We start from the raw sequence: 17,643 nt of genomic DNA on the forward strand, positions 1-17,643 counted from the left end.
ACTTTTTGGAGTGTTTTTTTTGTTAGAAGTGGCCGGTTTTTGTGTTCTGCTGGTGTTTATTGGTGGTGGAACTGACTGGAAAGCGCTCTAAAGGGGCGCCGCGTGTATATCGGCGGGCGCCGGCACATACGAAGTCCATACTTATACATAATATATTTTCCCAACTTGTAAATAACTACAAACTTGACATTAGCTAATCAGTGTAAAGCCAGACGAGAGAGAAAAAAAAGACGTTTTTTCATAATTTTTTTGGGCTGGTTTTAAGGTTCTGGACTCTAGCTTATTTGGTTTGGCTGATATATCTGACACAATCTCCGTAATGCTAGAATTAAAGCCAAACGCACCAGTTAATAACAAAATATTTCGTAGTAGGAGGTAGTTATAAATTAAAAAATTAATTCATTGCAATAACGTATATTTTATTAACAATATTTTTACTAACAATACATAATAAATATTTTCCAATAATAATTAACGAAATTTTAAGATTACATAAAAGCAAAATTAAGTATAATAATATCATTCATAATTATTTATGTAACCTAATTACAGTCTACCTTTTTTGTTATATTAATAACATTTTTCGTGCTAATACTATCCTGTTTATACATTTTTAGAATTCTCTCGTTGGTGTAAAATACCCTATTCCGCTAGATTTGTCCTCATCAGTCGCAGTATACATTACTTTACTCTATGGTCGCAGTTTACTTTACTCCAAGGTTACTGACATAGCCCAAACTATTAGCAAGCTGAAGTGGCAGTGGGCAGGCCATGCCTGTCGCAGAGGCGATGGCCGTTGGAGCCGGAAAGTCCTTGAGTGGAGACCGCGTTTAAGCAAGCGTAGTGTGAGACGCCCTCTAGCACGATGGACCGATGATATTAAGCGGCTGACGGGAAGGGGCTGGATGAGGAAGGCTGAGGACCGGGTGTGGTGGCGCTCTTTAGGGAAGGCCTATGTCCAGCAGTGGACGTCCACAGGCTGATGATGATGGTCGCAGTTTACACGGTGACGCCCACGTGTCCGAGCGCGGCGGACAGCTGTTTGAGCTGCGCGCGCATGTCGGCGGGCGACAGGCCGCGCCTCGCGCCGATCACTTTGAACGCGTTCAGATATTCCAGCTCCGAAAACTGCGGGCCTTTCTCGCGGACCGATGTTATAATTTCCTGGGAAAAAACATTACAGATTTTAATTCGTAGGCCGGAAACATACACAGTGTAACCAGAACGCTAACAAAAACTTAGCTTTATTAATATACTACCTTAACACAATCCAATGCCGATAACCATTTGCCTTATCTTGTAGTTTTAGTGATTTAGTATTGTTCAAACCTGTATTGAATAGCGTGCAAAACTCGCGTCAATTCCCCACCTACCACGCAGCATTGACTTCGAGTGACCTATTTACGGAACGTTGTGTACTGCAACCGGACGCTATACTCACCTCAGGCGTGCAAGCCAGCAGGTGCAGGTACGCGTGCGCGGCGTGCAGGCCGTCGTGCGGCAGGGAGAGCGCCGCGAGGCAGTGCCTCAGCGCAGCTAGCCTCGCGCTGGAGCCCGCGCCCGCCGCTCCTGCCTCGCTCTGCCAGCGCCACACCACTGCCGCGGACATCATCTCGCCCACGCCGCTCATTATGTACTGAGGACAATGTACGATGGAACATTATATGAGCGTCACACAGAAAAAGCAGGGGCTCGATTGCGGTAGAGTGACAGCTACAATGTCACGATCGCAATCACTCTGATAGGTTGACGCTCGCTCACTATTGGCTACAATGCATTGTTGCAACAAGATTACCATAAATTCAGCCAATCACAACAATTGAGATTGTCATGTGATAGTGTTGAGTTGTAATATTGAGTGTGTAGTGGTGTTAGTACTCACCGCCAAGGCCTCGTCCGCCAGTAACGCGGAGGCGTGCTCGTGGAATGCCAAGAGGCGGTGCGCGAGGCGCGAGGCGCCGCCCGCGCCGCCCGATTGCTCGGAACTCTCCGAGCCTTCCACCTTCTCCTCTTGCCCCAGGTAGTGGAAGCATTCGATACGCATCTAGAAATAAGGGCTTCTTTATAAAGACACCAGCGAGAATCTTGAGGCATGACTGAAATACATATACATACATACCTCCAAATGCAGGAACAGAAGGCACTTGTGCGCGATGGCCTCAAAGTTGCCGGCGGCTGCGGCGATGTAGGAGTGGAACTTGTCGTTCAGTTTCAAGCCCGCGCCCACTCCGGACGGGGCGCTGGCTATGGCTGGGATGGTTTTGATGTTCGTGCTGAGCCAATCCTGACAAATAAAGATATGGTATTGTAAAAACAAATATATTACAAGACTTTTTTTTTTTTCAGATACAAGTTAGCCCTTGACTGCAACTCACCTGGTGGTAAATGATGATAAGATGGAAGCGGGTTAACCTGGAAGGGGTATGGCAGTTTTTATTAAATACATACCCCTTTGGTTTCTACACGGCATCGTACCGGAATGCTAAATCGCATGGCGGCACGGCTTTGCCGGTAGGGTGGTAACTAGCCACGGCCACTAGCCTCCCACAAGCCGGGAAAATAAAATTCCAAAACCTTGCGGGGAATCGAACCCGAGACCTCCCACTAATAAGACCACAGCGCTTACCATTGTGCCAGAGAGGCCGCCGAAAAGTAAATTCGTATTTGAAGAGTCATTTCCATGGTTGATATTTATTGCTTAAAACGCACATAACTCCGAAAAGTTAGAGGTGCGTGCTTGGGACCAAACCCCCGACCTCTTAGGGCCACTAGGCTATTACCGCTTGTTTCGCACTGAAAATATAAACGTGACAAACTCACCATGCTCTCGCACAGTAGCGCCAGATCCACGAGGGTATTGATGTCGGCGACTATTTCTCGTTTAGCCACTTCTCCGTCGCCCAAACTTGTTCCGAGGATTTCCGCTTCACGCTCGTATGCTTGCTTCAGCTCCTGGTGACGGAATAACCATTTATTTAATGTCTTACTCTAAGTCAATGAAAAAAATAGATTCAGCAATGGGGAGCACTCATCGATCAAATAAAATTTTTGTGAAATTTTCGGTCGTTTATTATCACGTTAGGATTAAATTAGGACCTTTCAAGACAGGGTAAAATACCTTATAATTCACTCACCTTGTCAGTATACTCGGTATGCTCGATCGCGGCTCTATAGTTGGGTAGGGCCTTCAGGAACCTCACTATGTCATCATCAGCGAGCCACCTCGCGGCGCGCGCAGGAGCTCCAGGCGCAAGCTTAGCGTGCGCAGCGCGGCACTGCGCAGCCAGCGCCTCGAGCGCAGAGTCGATGACGCGCAGCGCAGCGCTGCCGCCGCAGCTGCCGCAGCGCCGAGCCGCCACTGCGCACTCGCGGATTGCGTTCCACGCTTCTAAGCAGCACGTGAACACGGGCCGGTGGCCTACACTGGTCAACAAAATAATAGCTTACTCATCGCAGCTTCACTCAATAATTAGTAAAAACACAGAATATACATTTGAGAGAGTTTCTAGTACCACTTTGCGCAGAAGCGCCATCTAAAACCAAATGTGCACCAATGAAATACAGACCTTATTGCTTGACGTTAAGATTTTAAACACAAGAACAACAAGAGTCGGGCGGCATAGACCTCTCTCTCCAAGCGGACGGCGCTCGCATCACCGAGTCGATGAGCGCGCGAGTGTGGCGCGACAGTCGCTCACTCTCGCCCCGACGCACGTAGTCCGAGATGAACGCACGAAGCGAGCATTTGCCGCCACTGACAAAGTATACTCACGTGTTGTCGGGTGGCATAGACCTCTCTCTCCAAGCGGACGGCGCTCGCATCGCCGCGTCGATGAGCGCGCGAGTGTGGCGCGACAGTCGCTCACTCTCGCCCCAACGCACGTAGTCCGAGATGAACGCACGAAGCGAACATTCGCCTCCCCTGACGAATGTAAAAAAAAAAGATATTAAAAAATGATTTTATTTTCAACTCACTAGCTCAAAAAGTGCGCCTTTGCTGCCTAAAAGGAGTGAGCAAAATCGTTTAGACTCACTCAGTGAGAAAAAGTGTCTCAATTTAGCACACTGTAGATTGGCATTTCTTCAATTTATCGTTTCGAGAAACGTTCTGAGTACCGCATAACGACACACGACAATGACACACGAGCGGGTACCGCTGCTGAGAAAATACTTCCACAGTCGACGCCGGGGTAGCCGCTACGAATGATATAAATCTTCCAACACTATATAAATAAAGTTGAAGAGTAAACCTCACCCGGGTCGTTCCAAATGAGCACACAAGGCGTGCAGAGCGGGCAATACCGCGTGCAGCAACGCCGGCTGCGGCCGACACACCAGCGGGTACCGCTGCCGGCGGGACACTACCGCATCCGGCGGAGGGGTAGCCGCTACGAATGATAATACCACATTTAATATAACTAACCGAGGTTTCAGGAGATCGCACAGCTTTGCGTCTCTAATGGAAATATAAATAGTTTTTATTTAAATACTAGATGACCTCGACTTCATCCGCGTGGATTTAGGTTCTTAAAAATCCCGTGGGGACCCTTAGATTTTCCGAAATAAATGCCTATGTCGTTCCCCGCGATGCAAGCTATGTAGTAGCGGCCACTTACTAGCGGCTTATAATTTTTTTAATTCAGATACAAGTTATAGCCCATGACTGCAATATCACCTAGATAAGCGATGATGCAGTCTAAGATGGATGGAAGCGGGCTAACCTGGCAGGGGTATGGCAGTTTTCCAATCAGCCAGTTTCCGTCCACTGCTGGACATAGGCCTTCCACCTGGCCACCCACTTCTCGCTATCCTCTTAAGGTCGGAGGTCATCCCACACTGCGCATGCGGATACGCGGTTTCCACTCCAGAACACATCTGGCCCAGCGGGCATCAGTTCTGCGGCAGACGGCCAGAAATTTAGGAATAATAAAATTCCAACCCCCTGCCGGGAATCGAACCCGGGGCCTGTTATTAAGACCACAGCGCTTACCACTGCGCCAGGGAAGGGGGGCAGATCACCTACCAGTCAGTTTGAACAGTTTATCCCTGCGTCTCTGGGGCCGTTTCTTGGCGAAGTAATCGGATAGCCGCAACTCAGTCGCGCTGCTGTCGGCCGCGTTGCCGCTAGACCTCTGCGCCGCGAGGTTCACGCTCTCTATCTCCAAGTACTCCGTTAGCAGTAGCTGCATCTGAAGTACATACAACCAATATTATCTTTTGCTCAAAATCCATACTATTATCCATCTGTCTGTTTGTCTGTCTGCTAGCTTTTCACAGCCCAACAGTTTAGCCGACTTTGATGAAATTTTGTACAGAGTTAGCTTACATCCCGGAAAAGAACATAGGCTTCTTTTATGCCGAAAAATCAGAGTTCCTACAGGATTTTTAGAAAACCTAAATCCACGCGGACGAAGTCGCGGGCATCATCTAGTCAGCCTATACAGAATGTAACTAGAACGCTAGCAAAAACTTAGTGATATTATTATACTACCATAGCATAATCCAATGCTAATATTCATTTGCTTAATGTTGTAGTTTTAGTGATTTAGAATTTTTCAAAACCCGCATTAAGACTACAAAATGATTATAAACTAAATTCCTTTTAATTAAAGAAGGCACACTAAATAAAAAAATATAAGGTCATATAGGTTTGTATGAAATTTTAATAACCATTTGATTTTTTGAGTCTTAAAATCAATTAATCTTTTAAGGTCAATAATTTTTGTCATAGCACAGACTACGGTCTATTACTAAGGTCTATATCCAGTAATTTGGGCTGTGCTTGATAAATCAGTCAGTCAGCCACCTTTTTCTTTTATATACTTAGACAACTCACGACTTGTTGCACGGCGCTCCAGTAGTGTTGCTCGGTGTGCAGACATTGCTCCGATATGCGATGCTTCTGCAGCGCGGCCCGCCACAGCTGCAGTAGCCTGCGTACAAACAATACCTACTTTGAGGATAAACCGGCCAAGACAGAGTCAGGCTCATGCACCGAGGGTTCCGTAATCTGTCTGTCTGTCCGTATGTCGTGTCTGTCAAGAAAACCTATAGACTAGTACTTCCCATTGACCTAGAATCATGAAATTTGGCAGGTAAGTAGGTCTTATAGCACAACTAAACAAATTACATCACAAAAAAAAAAGTAAGGTAACTATACCAAGTGGGGTCTCATATTATAAAAGGGCTTTATATTCTGTATATTCTAAAACAGATTTTTATTTTTTTTATGCATAATAGTACTTGATTTATAGTGCAAACCCCCAGTACAGAACCCTTGGTGCGCGAGTCTGACTCGCACTTGGTCGGTTTTTTCATCTTTCGCAGGTTTTTAGCTATTCTATCAAGCAATTCACAAGCCTCGCTAACAGCCCGTCTCTGTAACTCCTTCAGCATCGGGGATATCTCTATCTCTTTCTATTCTAGGAACATCTAGAAAGACTCACCGTTTATTCCTCGTTCCACAAGCTTTAAACTCCTCAGCCAAGCAGTTCACAAGTCGTGCTAGCGGTCTCCCCATCTCTGTCACTCCTTCAGCCTCGGGTATGTCTCCATCCTCTTCTCCCTCGATGTCGGCTTCTATTTCCACGTCGTCAATGATACGACGCGATACAGAGTCGATAACTTCTAAGAGTTCGTTCTGGATTTGGACCTTGAATTTCTGTGAAAATTATTGCGGATTACAATTCTTCTGCCGAGAATCTTCGAAGTCATTTTTTTTAAATTTATTTTTAGGTTTAGGTTAAGTGATTGTTGTTGTACTACTTTGTTGTAGTTTCGACTTACGGCCTCAAATAACAAGTTTATTTATTTATTTATATTTAGTAGCTGGACAGGGTAACAAACTTCAGTAGGGTGGAATTGACCAATGGTCATTTAGTCCCATTAAAGGCAGATAGGCGTCACCCATCGGTCAATAATTATTACTTAGTTCAATTTTATGATTGATCAAGCTTCAAACAAAACTGATCTCAGAGGGCGCCACAACAGGTCCAGCCAATGTCAAAATCAATATTGATTGCTTTGTTTACTAGCATTGATATTGATACAATATACGATTGTTTCGTGAATTATATTAAGCTTATGATACATGGAAACTTGTACGATTGAAATTATGGCGTTAGCAGTTCCACAGATGATATATACTACTGCTATGGCATGATGTTTTGCATGTGTATAACTTACTCAAATAGCTTACTTTAAGCTGTCGGTAACCCACCTCAGTGGCCTCTTTAAGCTGTTCCAAGACGCCTAAAGCCTCAAGAGATATCATGACGTTGGTCTCGAAGGTCTTGTCTTCCTCGGTGAGGGATGCTTCGAACTCTGGCGTTATGTCCTGCAGATACGCGTCCGTTACCTCCTCGCTTTTTGTCAATTCTAAAACCATAAGAAATCACCATAAGACATAATGGCGTCGATTCTGTTGTCTTTCTCTAAATTAAATTTAGAGTATCTGCATCTTTTTTTTCAATATTGCCAAAAAAGGACAGAAATTGTTTTTTTTTTTTAATTTATAGGTTAAATTATAGTGCACTCTATAAAAAACAATAAGCACCTAAAGTCATGACATTTGACAGTTCCAAATCAAATTAGGCTTGTCTGTCCTTTTCTTATTACATTGGTAAGAAAAAGATGTGAATAATCTAAAATTTTCAGAATCAGTACCATTACATTCTGACTCAAGGAAAGAAGTTAGTATAGAGCCTCTCTCTGATACGACCATACAAAACCTAAAGACAAAAACTCAGTGGGCGTTAACCATTTCGAGTGGCCAACCAATCACAAACATGTTTTCAAAATACAACACGATAATTTTCGACTTCGTCTGCGATGGCGTTTGCTGGCGCGCGTGCTGTGCTTGTTTGGAGTGTTTTTTTTGTTAAGAGTGGCTGGTTTTTGTGTTAGTTGGTGTTTTTTGGTGGTGGAACTGACTGGGAAGCGCTCTAAAGGGGCGCCGCTCGTATGTCGGCGGGCGCCGGCGCAGACGGAGTCCATACTTGTATAAATTCAATAACTTGAAAATATCACAAACTTGACATTGGCTAATCAGATATTGTTATAGTACCAAACGGGTCTCCTACCGCGATTCGGCGCATATTGATGCCGATTAAACATGAACCTTACCCGCCAGCAATAAAGCCGTCCGTCGCCTGGCAGACACGCGCCGACTGAGCGGCGCGCGCTCGTCGCGGTACACCGCTTCGCTGATGCGACGCACTATTATGTCCACCAGTTCCTTCTTTTTGGCCTGGTGGAGGAATCATTAAATATTGCTCCGTGTGGTAATTATTTCGATGATTGAACAAAAGCAAATTGATCAAAAGCACTTGTATAAGTTTGCTTCAATAAAGATATATTCTATTCTATTGGTTATAGGTGGCTTGACTTGACAGCAGGTTGCGGGAAGGTGACAGTGACGTCGATACTTGCGAATCTTCTTCCCACATAAACGTTTCGTCTGGTGGGAGGCTTTGGCTTGTGCCGTCAAGGGATTTAGCGTTCCAGTACGATGCAATGTAGAAAAGGGTATGGGTTTGAAAATACTGCCATATCCTTTTCTGGTTAACCCATTTCCACCTTAGACAGCATCATCACATCACTTACTATTTAAGATTGCAGTCAAGGGCTAACTTGTATCTGAATAAAAAAATAAAAAATAACCTCTAGATGAGCTGTAGTAGCGGACAGCGCGTGCACGTGCGGCAGCTCAGTGCGGGCGGTCAGCAACGCGGCCTGCAGAGCCTGCGCCGCGGCCAGCACGCGCCCCGCCGACGTCAGCTCGCGCGCCTCGCGCTCCGACACTACCACGCGCTCGCTGAAACACCATGAGACATCTACACTAAACTACATCTATACTAATATTATAAAGAGGAAACCTTTGTATTTTTGTATGTTTGTATTGAATAGGCTCAAAAACTACTGGACCGATTTCAAAATTTCTTTTACCATTACTTAGAGGGATTCTTCCGAATCCGTATAGGCTATATTTTATCCCGGAAAATATATAGGATTTTTCGTGGTAGTGTCCACCCGTGCGAAGCCGGGGTGGGTCGCTAGTCTCCAATAAAGATAAAGATAAATTTATTTGGCTCAACAACAAACCCTACTAATATTATAAACGCGAAATTGTATATATGGATGTATAGATGTTTGTTACTCTTTCATGTAAAAACTACTGGACGGATTTGGCTGAAATTTGGAACGGAGATAGATTATACCCTGGATTAACACATTGCCTATTTTATCCCGGAAAATCAATGAGTTCCCACGGGATTTATAAAAACCTATATCCACAGAAACGAAGTCACGGGTATCAACTAGTATAACGTAAACATAAAAAAAACATATTGAATTAAATTAGTTATAAAAACAATCATCTCCAGTAACACTCCCTCGCTGAAGTCCTCACCAACATTGTAGTGACCCAGTGAGGATCCACTGAGCAGCTTATTATGTACAACAGATGGCTGTCTCAGTGTGGAAAAGTAGCCCAGAACAAACAGAAAAAAATGAGTATGTTACATGTCAGTGAGCATCCTCAGAGCATGGTGGTGTGTCCTAGCATCGGCCCACAATCTCCGCAAGTCATCGCGGCGCACGCGCAGCAAAGCCCTGCAGGCTCCGAGCCGCGCCTCGGCCGCTGCGCAGTGCTGCCCCCACGCGCTGAGTGCAGAGCTCACTGCACTGAATTTCTACAAAAAAAATGGCAGTGAAAAAATGGCTGCCCATATAAGTGAAAAATTAAAACATAAATGTTTTACTAACTGAAAAAAAAACCATGGTTTATTTTCAGATTTTCGAAGTAAAATTTCATAATTTGTAAATAAACCCATTAACATTAGTGTAGTTTTCAGCAGTTTACATCTATAATCTAAACTTTATCCTATCCTATCTTTATATATTTTTTGAAATATTATTATATAAACACTGTTGCACAAAAAATAAATTTTTTTTTATTCTTTTGTTTGTAAAAAATGGAAATATAGGCTTAACTCTTTTTTTTTTTTTTTTTAAATCGTAAAATCATAAAATAAATTAATCTTTTTTTCTTTTTTGTCAGCCCTAGCACAGACTACGGTCTATTTGGGCTGCAAAATTCCAAACACCAGTCTGTTTTTTATCTAGTGCTTTGGTCTATAAAAAATGGTGAAAAATGTTTTTCTTTAAATTAAGTCTATTACTAAATAAATAAATAAAAAAATAAATAAGCTCTCCAGCACTATTAACATTACATTAGCATGGTGACATAATCTGGAAGTTTTTACCCATCCCAAAATCACAGAACATGCTTAAAGAATTTTTGCTTCAAAAATAAAAGTCTAGTAGTATGTACAGGTCATAAGATATGGTCTTAGGCCTTTGTAGAGGTTACATACAGGCTGAGGGATCGACACACTTTAGCATCTCATAAAACACTTATTGATTTACCTGCATAACATCAGTCATCTCCTGAGCATGAGCCGCAACAAGCTCATCGAGTCTTGCATCACTCTTCTTGTACTCCTTTTCCAGTTTAGCCCTCTCTTTCTCTCTCTGCTCGTTCGTCTCACTCGCTGACAAAGTGCGGATCACTGACATGAGCAGACCACTCTAGAAAGTTACAAAATTATAGATAAATCATAAACTTAATAACTAATAATCGTTTCTCTCTGTATTCTCATATTTTAAAAAAATATCTATATTTTGATATTGTAAATAATTTAATATTGAATAAAATAACTCTGGAAACAAGAAAATAAATCCTTTATGCTGTATATGAATATTTAAACATTTTCAGCAAGATACAAAACAAGAATGTTGTTCACGATTACTACATTCTTACCGTTTCTTTCCCCTGTTTAACACCACGAGGGGGTTTGGTAGGTGGTGGAGAAGACATTGTTATGTGTTATGTTGTTTTGTGAAAAAAATTGTTATTTTTATGCCTATTTACTGAATTTTTCTCCGCCCACAAAATAAAATATAAACACAAATGGGAAAGTTTTAGTGTTGCCAGTCCTCGATCTCACTTTACCCCATGCTTGGCTTCAATTCATCCTAGATTTTAATTTACAGTCAAAGAAAGTTAAAAAATAAGCCAATCAAATGCTGAGAGTGAAAAATAAAGCCAAATAAAAAATACTGGTCATGTATCTCGCGAAAAAATCACAACCCTTTCACTTTAGATTTTTAGTTCATTGTAGTTAAAGCTAAGTTTTAATTTTGATTGATTAAGTTTTTTATTTTGAAATAACTTATTTTAGTGATATTATTATCTAATTCTAATGTAAGTTTCTTCTTGCTCACAAAAAATTACCATTCTAAAATAATTTATTTTGTTTTACTCTAAATCTAGGGTATTATGAAATAATATAAGATGGCACCACTGGCCGAAATGCCAAGCCAACCGTTAGCTGTCAATGTCAACTGTCAGATGGTCACAGATGACATTTTGCTTTCACAAATAAACATCCATATGTATGTTCTCCCAAAATTATTGCTTATGGTCGATACGACCAAGTTGGCAGTGATCGATTGGCACCACACCAACTAAATTGGATCGTCTATTGATAGCATAACTGGCACAAACTCTTTATCTATGGTTACGTCAGTTTTTTAGTTTGTGGTTGGAACCGTTTTTTCGATTTGAAATTGTTTAATGTTTTGCATTTTTGAAACTCCTTATTATGTTTTCCTATAAATTTTAAATATTTTTATTACTTTTATTGTAAAAACTAGCTTAACAATCATGGATTATTCAACAATAAGCAATAAAACTACAATAACAGAGGCGGAAGATCTAACAGGTGGTGAAATCAGTGAAAAGTATTATTTGCTGCGTAAACAGTACGAGAACTTATCGAGCACCTACGATGCAATAAAACAGGAGCTCCACGATACGAGGCGGAGTTACCAAACAGCTTTGGACGTCCAGAGCCACTTGACTGCTGAGTTAGAAAGTTTTCAGGCTGACGAACAAAGGCGACGGAATGAGTTCAATTCCCGTATTTCTGCGCTTCAAGAAGACATTTCAGCTTTAAGGCTAGAACGAATAGACCTAACAGAACAGCATGCGAAGGAGATTAAGAAGTTAGAGGTGGAAAATAAGCGGTTAAGAGAGGAGCAAGAAGTGATAGCGCGGGAGTCGCCAGTTCGTGATAATTCGGAGTTGGATGAAGTCCGGGCAGCTCTATCAACGGTTACGTTGGAGGCAAATGCAGTGAAACAATCTCTTGAGGAGGCCCGCGCGGAACTTGGGTCCTGGCAGGTATGTTATTACTTTACACAATACTAGGGACTGCTGGTGGTCGCTCCCAAGGGAATTTTGGTGAATTCAGCCTTATTCCATGTCTGAATTATTAAAGGAACCTCTGCATTTTAGCTTTTTAGGTCCTGGGGTTCGGGCTGGGCGTTGATGACTTAGTCAAAGTCAAGTCATTTGTTCAAAGTACCCTAGGTATCTGCCATCAGTTAGTGAGTCAGGATTTTTTTATATGAATAGATTTACAGTTGGCGCCAGGTAGAAAAAGACAATGAAGACATGAAAATAAAAAATGTGTCTACTGTACAATAGTGTACTGTCCAATAGTGCAGAAAGACCTTTTAACAGCCTCTCTGGATAGTTGATTTGGATGAAGTTATGTACGGACAAAGACTATTATAATTAGAGACTTAGAAAATCAAAGAGTTCCCACAGGATTTATAAAAATATAAATCCATGCAAACAAAGTTGTGTGAATTATTTAGTCATCTTTAAAATGCCATCCATACTCAGCATGTATCTATCTTCTTTCACAGCTAAAAGTAGAGGAACTAGTAACAGAAGTAGCAGAGCTCCGTGCTGCGGCAGACATCAGGAGGGAGGAACTGCATGCAGCTGGTGAGCGTGAGGCAGCTGCTCTGGCCGATTTGGCTGAAGCCAGGGCTTTGTTACATCAAATTGACTCACCAGACTTACAACCACATGGTATGAAGCTTCATTTATCTTATACTAGCTGATGCCCGCGACTTCGTCGGCGTGGATTTAGGCATTAAAAATCCCATGAAAACTTTGAGTTTTCAGGCTAAAAGTAGCCTATGACACTCTTCAGGTTTTTAACTAAAACCATGCATCACTCTGATCCATTGCTGTGTTACTGCATGGTTGAAGGACAAACCAATAAACTAACAAACACACTTGCTTTTATAATATTAATAATATATGTGTGATAGTTATATGTACGTATAGAAAAATTGATATCTGGCTGTCTTCTCATTCCTTATGCATTCACACATTCACTTTATATTGTCATTGCTGGGACTTGTGGAAAAGGTTTTTTTTTTCTCTTTCATCTGGCTTTACACTGATTAGCCAATGTCAAGTTTGTAGTTAATTACAAGTTAGGGAAACTATATGTATAAGTATGGACTTCGTCTGTGCCGGCGACCACCGACATAAACGCGGCGCCCCTTAAGAGCGCTTCGCAATCCACCACCAATAAACACGATCAGAACACAAAAACCGGCCACTTCTAACGAAAAAACACTCAAAAAGGCACAACACGCGCGCCAGCGAACGCCACCACAGACGAAGTCCCGTGGAGAAGGTTACTGATCATCAATGGATGCAAAAGCAAGTTATGAAAAAAATATTTTTTTAAATAAATATTTTTTTTAAATAATAATATTTTTTTAAATTCATTATTCAAACTGTATCTTGTTCCAGCTGTAAAAGGGAACTCATTATTTGCTGAGGTGGAGGACAAGCGCCAGGAAATGGCCAAAAATCTAATACAGATGAAACAAACTAATTCTAGAGTAAGTTTTATGTAAAAATAAAGGTGTTGGTTCTAATCTCTTTCTCTAAACTTTTAGAATATCAATTTTTTTTCTTTTTAACCCCCAACCCAAAAAGAGGGGTGTTATAAGTTTGATGTGTACGCACAACAGACAGAAACGTTTAAGTGCGGAAACCAGCCCAGAGAGAAGAAGAAGAAGTTTGATGTGTGTATCTGTTGTATCCGTCTGTGGCATCATAGCTCCTAAACTAATGAACCGATTTAGTTTTTTTTGTTTGAAAGGTGGCTTGATTGAGAGTGTTCTTAGCTATAATCCATGAAAATCGGTTCAGCTGTTTGAAAGTTATCAGCTTTTTTCTAGTTACTGTAACCTTCACTTGTCGGGGGTGTTATAAATTTTTAATTTACATTTGTTAATATTGCTAAAAAAGGACAGCTGTTGCTCCACTGCATGCTATGTTGCAACTTGCACTATACCTGTTTGTCTAGTTTGGCGATTATAGCAAATTCAGCTTATGTATTTTTAACCCCCAACCCAAAAAGAGGGGTGTTATAAGTTTGACGTGTGTATCTGTATATCTGTCTGTGGCATCGTAGCGCCTAAACGAATGAACCGATTTTAATTTAGTTTTTTTTGTTTGAAAGGTGGCTTAATCGCGAGTGTTCTTAGCTATCATCCAAGAAAATCGGTTCAGCCGTTTGAAAGTTATCAGCTCTTTTCTAGTTACTGTAACCTTCACTTGTCGGGGGTGTTATAAATTTTTAATTTACACTTGTATTGTTTGATAGTTGCGGCGCGACCTAGCCAATAAGCAAGCAGAGCTGGAAGCATTGTTGCATGAGAAGCAGACAATATGGGAGCAGCAGGCCGGAGCTGCTGCACACTACGACAGAGAGCTTATAGGTGTGTATCTTTAAGAAATTGTTTCTAAAAAGAAAGGGATATTAGCCATACTAATCCTTCTCTTTCCCCTCCAATTAAGGGTAAAGCTTGTGCCAGCAGTGGGTACGACAATAGTGCAACGGGTGGGGTTCGAACTGCCGGCCTTTCGGAATTCAGTCGGCGTCGGAATTCAGTCAGTGAAGAGGAGAGTCCGCTCCTCAACCGTTGAGCTATCGAGGCTCATCCCTCAGTTTATCCCTAGTGCGCTCTGATGCCCGCGACTTCATTCGCGTGGATATAGGTTTTTAAAAATCCCGTGGGAACTCATTGATTTTCAAGGATAAAAATTAGTCTGTCAGTTAATCCAGGGTATAATCTATCTCCATTCCAAATTTCAGCCAAAATCTGTTCAGTAGGTTTTACGTGAAAGAGTAACAAACATACACACAAACTTTCGCATTTATAATATTAGTGTGATATGCAAGTTTTACTTGTACCTATGTTTTTTGTTCTATCACACTAATATTATAAAGGCGAAAGTTTGTGTGTATGTGTGTGTGTGTGTGTGTGTATGTTTGTTACTCCTTCACGCAAAAACCACTGGACGGATTTGGCTGAAATTCAGAATGGAGATAGATAATATCCTGGATTAGTACATAGGCTACTTATTATCCCGGAAAATCAAAGAGTTCCCACGGGATTTCGAAAAACCTAAATCCACGCGGACAAAGTCGCGGGCGTCAGCTAGTAAAGAATATAGTTTTTGCATCACTGGTCGCTGCTAAAATTACTGAAACACGTGTCTGTCCGTTGCAGAAAACTATGAAGAACGTATAACGCAACTGGAAGGTTTATGCGAGCGGCAGAGGCGAGAGCTATCTCGCTGGTTCGGCAAACTGTGCGAGCCCACTGCGCAGGGCTGGCTGCCTGGTGTCTTGGACCATTTGAAGTGAGGCTCCTTCCAAAATTACTTCTTTCTGGGATTCTTTTAGTCTGGTGGGATTCCTGGCAGGAGTTTGGAATTTTTATATTTCTAAATTTCTGGTTTGGTCTGGTGGTGGGCTTCGGCTGTGGCTAGTTACCACCCTACTGGAAAAGCCGTGCCGCTAAGCGACCAAGCGAGTACCTACACTCGCTTGATCACTTAGCGGCAAGTTAAGAGCCCCGTTCATGGCAGCGACAACTTGTAGGTAGAGCTTATAATAGTCTGTTTCCACAGATGAAGGAAATAACATTATCTGTGCGTGTCACACCCTTTCCCTCTAACCACACCTCACCCCGAGAGAGGCCGCGTGAATGAATTTTGCTTGGAATACAAAATTTTTTTAGTCAAAAACGGCAAAGGGAAAATTCAAATCGATGTTTGGAATTACGCCTATTTTTCCCAAAAGACAACATTTTATTACACCAACTAAAGATATTTGAAATTATTATAAAGTAAAATGTGACATGACTTTGTTAAATTTTTCAATTTTCTAGTTTTTTATAAAGTTTAGTTAGTCAGTCAGTCCGGTGGATCAGTCAGTCCGGTCGGTCAGTAAATCAGTCAGTCTAAAGATGTTTGACGCGCAAATACTTAAAGTATGGAAAGCACGAATGATTGCGCGAATATGAAATAATAGCGGGCGGCGTATTTTTTTTTTCTCTTTCTCCTTGCTCATATATACATGCGCGCTCTTTCCCGCACGAAAGCCGAATCACGCGTGAAAAAACGTTTGTGTAAAGGCAGCTAATGACCGGTTTTTATTATTATTTCAGATCTGAATGTGAACAGTTACGCTTAGAAGTTTTATCAAGAGGTGCCGCCCAACTAGCAAGTGCAGCGCAAGTGAGAGAGCTGCGAAGGAAAATCGCCCATCTGACCGCCAACAGTACCAAGCAATCGCCCATACAACAGATCGGCGATAAGGACGAGAGTTGCGTGCAAAAGTATACCGCGCTGATCAAGAAACCTGTAGTTGACGATGTTAGGAAAAAAGTATCCTTCAATTAGACTAAGGTTAAGTGAACTGTATCCGTCTTTAGTTTAGAAAATAGAAACATATCTATCGGACTTCCGCTTGCAATTAAAATTCAAATTCAAAATATTTTTATTCAATTAGACTTTTACAAGTTCTTTTGAATCGTCAAAAGCATCTACCACTGGTTCGGAATGCCTCTCCTACCGAGAAGAACCAGCAAGAAACTCGGCTAATAATATGTGATGCATTGAATTAAGGTATAGGGGGCATTTCAAAAATCGGTAAAGTTCGAGTCATCATAATTATCGTTCCAGCGTCGAAATGTCACGGAATTCCGCTAGATTTGTCCGTAGCCTAATTTTTACAAAATTGTATAGTAAAAAAATCGCATACAAATAAATGCCTAAGTACATTGAATTTGGATTTTATTTCTTAAAATACACAAAACCAAAACCGTAATAATGAAATACGATGAATGATGGATATAAATACAATTGAGTTATTATTATAATAATATATTATTATAATAGTATTATAATAATTACAATTTGAGAGTAGGATATATTTTGGAGAGTGTGCACAGGAACTTTTCGATCTTGTCCCCCCTTCACCGTTTTACCACCGAACCGCAAGACGTCGGGCGAGTTTCCATCCTTATGTCGTCGACATTCCGTCTACACGCACGAAACGTTTTGCGTCTTCATTCCTCATACGCATGGCTAAGGTTTGGAATACTCTCCCGCGATCTGTGTTTCCTATCAATTACGATCCGGGTATCTTTAAAACAAGAGTGAATAGGCACCTTCTAGGTAGGTAAACGCGTCCCATCTTAGACCACATCATCACTTTCCATCAGGTGTGATTGTGGTCAAGCTGGAATCTGAACAAAATTGAAATAGTTATTCCTTTTCCGAAGGGAGCATTATGAAAAGGATAACAACATACAGGGTGTAAGTCAAACGCAAAAATGAAGACCGCTGGTGATAGTACTGATGATTACTAATTAGTAAAAAAAACGCGATTTTTATTATATTTTAAAGCC

General features: G+C 41.6%; 2 protein-coding genes across 4 annotated transcripts; one reads left to right on the plus strand and one right to left on the minus strand.

The window, feature by feature from the left end:
* Positions 1-464: 464 nt before the first annotated feature.
* LOC123866642 (exocyst complex component 4) lies at positions 465-10,980 on the minus strand. Of its 3 annotated transcripts, XM_045908316.1 has the most exons (18): positions 10,823-10,980; positions 10,429-10,590; positions 9,523-9,692; positions 8,662-8,815; positions 8,125-8,248; positions 7,220-7,377; positions 6,447-6,661; positions 5,837-5,933; positions 5,024-5,189; positions 4,256-4,388; positions 3,773-3,922; positions 3,135-3,423; positions 2,821-2,952; positions 2,120-2,284; positions 1,883-2,044; positions 1,442-1,636; positions 1,000-1,164; positions 465-676 (listed from the first exon to the last, which is right to left on the minus strand). In XM_045908316.1, exons 1-17 carry the CDS (start codon positions 10,877-10,879, stop codon positions 1,000-1,002), a joined length of 2,694 nt encoding a protein of 897 aa, XP_045764272.1. In that variant the 5' UTR covers positions 10,880-10,980; the 3' UTR covers positions 465-676. The 3 variants fall into 3 exon arrangements, with proteins under 3 accessions (XP_045764272.1, XP_045764273.1, XP_045764271.1); XM_045908317.1 differs by lacking the exons at positions 465-676; positions 3,773-3,922 and adding an exon at positions 3,610-3,754 and having other exon boundaries at positions 886-1,164; positions 3,135-3,428; XM_045908315.1 differs by lacking the exon at positions 465-676 and having other exon boundaries at positions 887-1,164.
* A 631-nt stretch (positions 10,981-11,611) lies between these two features.
* On the plus strand, positions 11,612-17,018 carry LOC123866583 (protein Spindly). The gene is made up of 6 exons (XM_045908223.1): positions 11,612-12,247; positions 12,778-12,946; positions 13,685-13,776; positions 14,547-14,661; positions 15,457-15,589; positions 16,399-17,018. Exons 1-6 carry the CDS (start codon positions 11,729-11,731, stop codon positions 16,631-16,633), a joined length of 1,263 nt encoding a protein of 420 aa, XP_045764179.1. The 5' UTR covers positions 11,612-11,728; the 3' UTR covers positions 16,634-17,018.
* Positions 17,019-17,643: the final 625 nt, after the last annotated feature.

Source organism: Maniola jurtina, chromosome 7 (assembly GCF_905333055.1).
Source record: "Maniola jurtina chromosome 7, ilManJurt1.1, whole genome shotgun sequence".
Classification (NCBI taxonomy): Eukaryota; Metazoa; Arthropoda; class Insecta; order Lepidoptera; family Nymphalidae; genus Maniola; species Maniola jurtina.

What these genes read in the sequence shown, in the direction of transcription:
- LOC123866642 (XM_045908316.1), bottom strand. Translation starts at nt 10,879, where the DNA reads ATGTCTTCTCCACCACCTACCAAACCCCCTCGTGGTGTTAAACAGGGG. An exon ending in TCTATGCCACCCGACAACAC is followed by an intron (nt 3,424 to 3,772) that starts GTGAGTATACTT and finishes TTTGTTGACCAG; the next exon opens with TGTAGGCCACCGGCCCGTGT. An exon ending in TGCTGGCTTGCACGCCTGAG is followed by an intron (nt 1,165 to 1,441) that starts GTGAGTATAGCG and finishes GTTTTTTCCCAG; the next exon opens with GAAATTATAACATCGGTCCG.
- LOC123866583 (XM_045908223.1), top strand. Translation starts at nt 11,729, where the DNA reads ATGGATTATTCAACAATAAGCAATAAAACTACAATAACAGAGGCGGAA. An exon ending in TGAAACAAACTAATTCTAGA is followed by an intron (nt 13,777 to 14,546) that starts GTAAGTTTTATG and finishes ATTGTTTGATAG; the next exon opens with TTGCGGCGCGACCTAGCCAA. An exon ending in CTACGACAGAGAGCTTATAG is followed by an intron (nt 14,662 to 15,456) that starts GTGTGTATCTTT and finishes TGTCCGTTGCAG; the next exon opens with AAAACTATGAAGAACGTATA.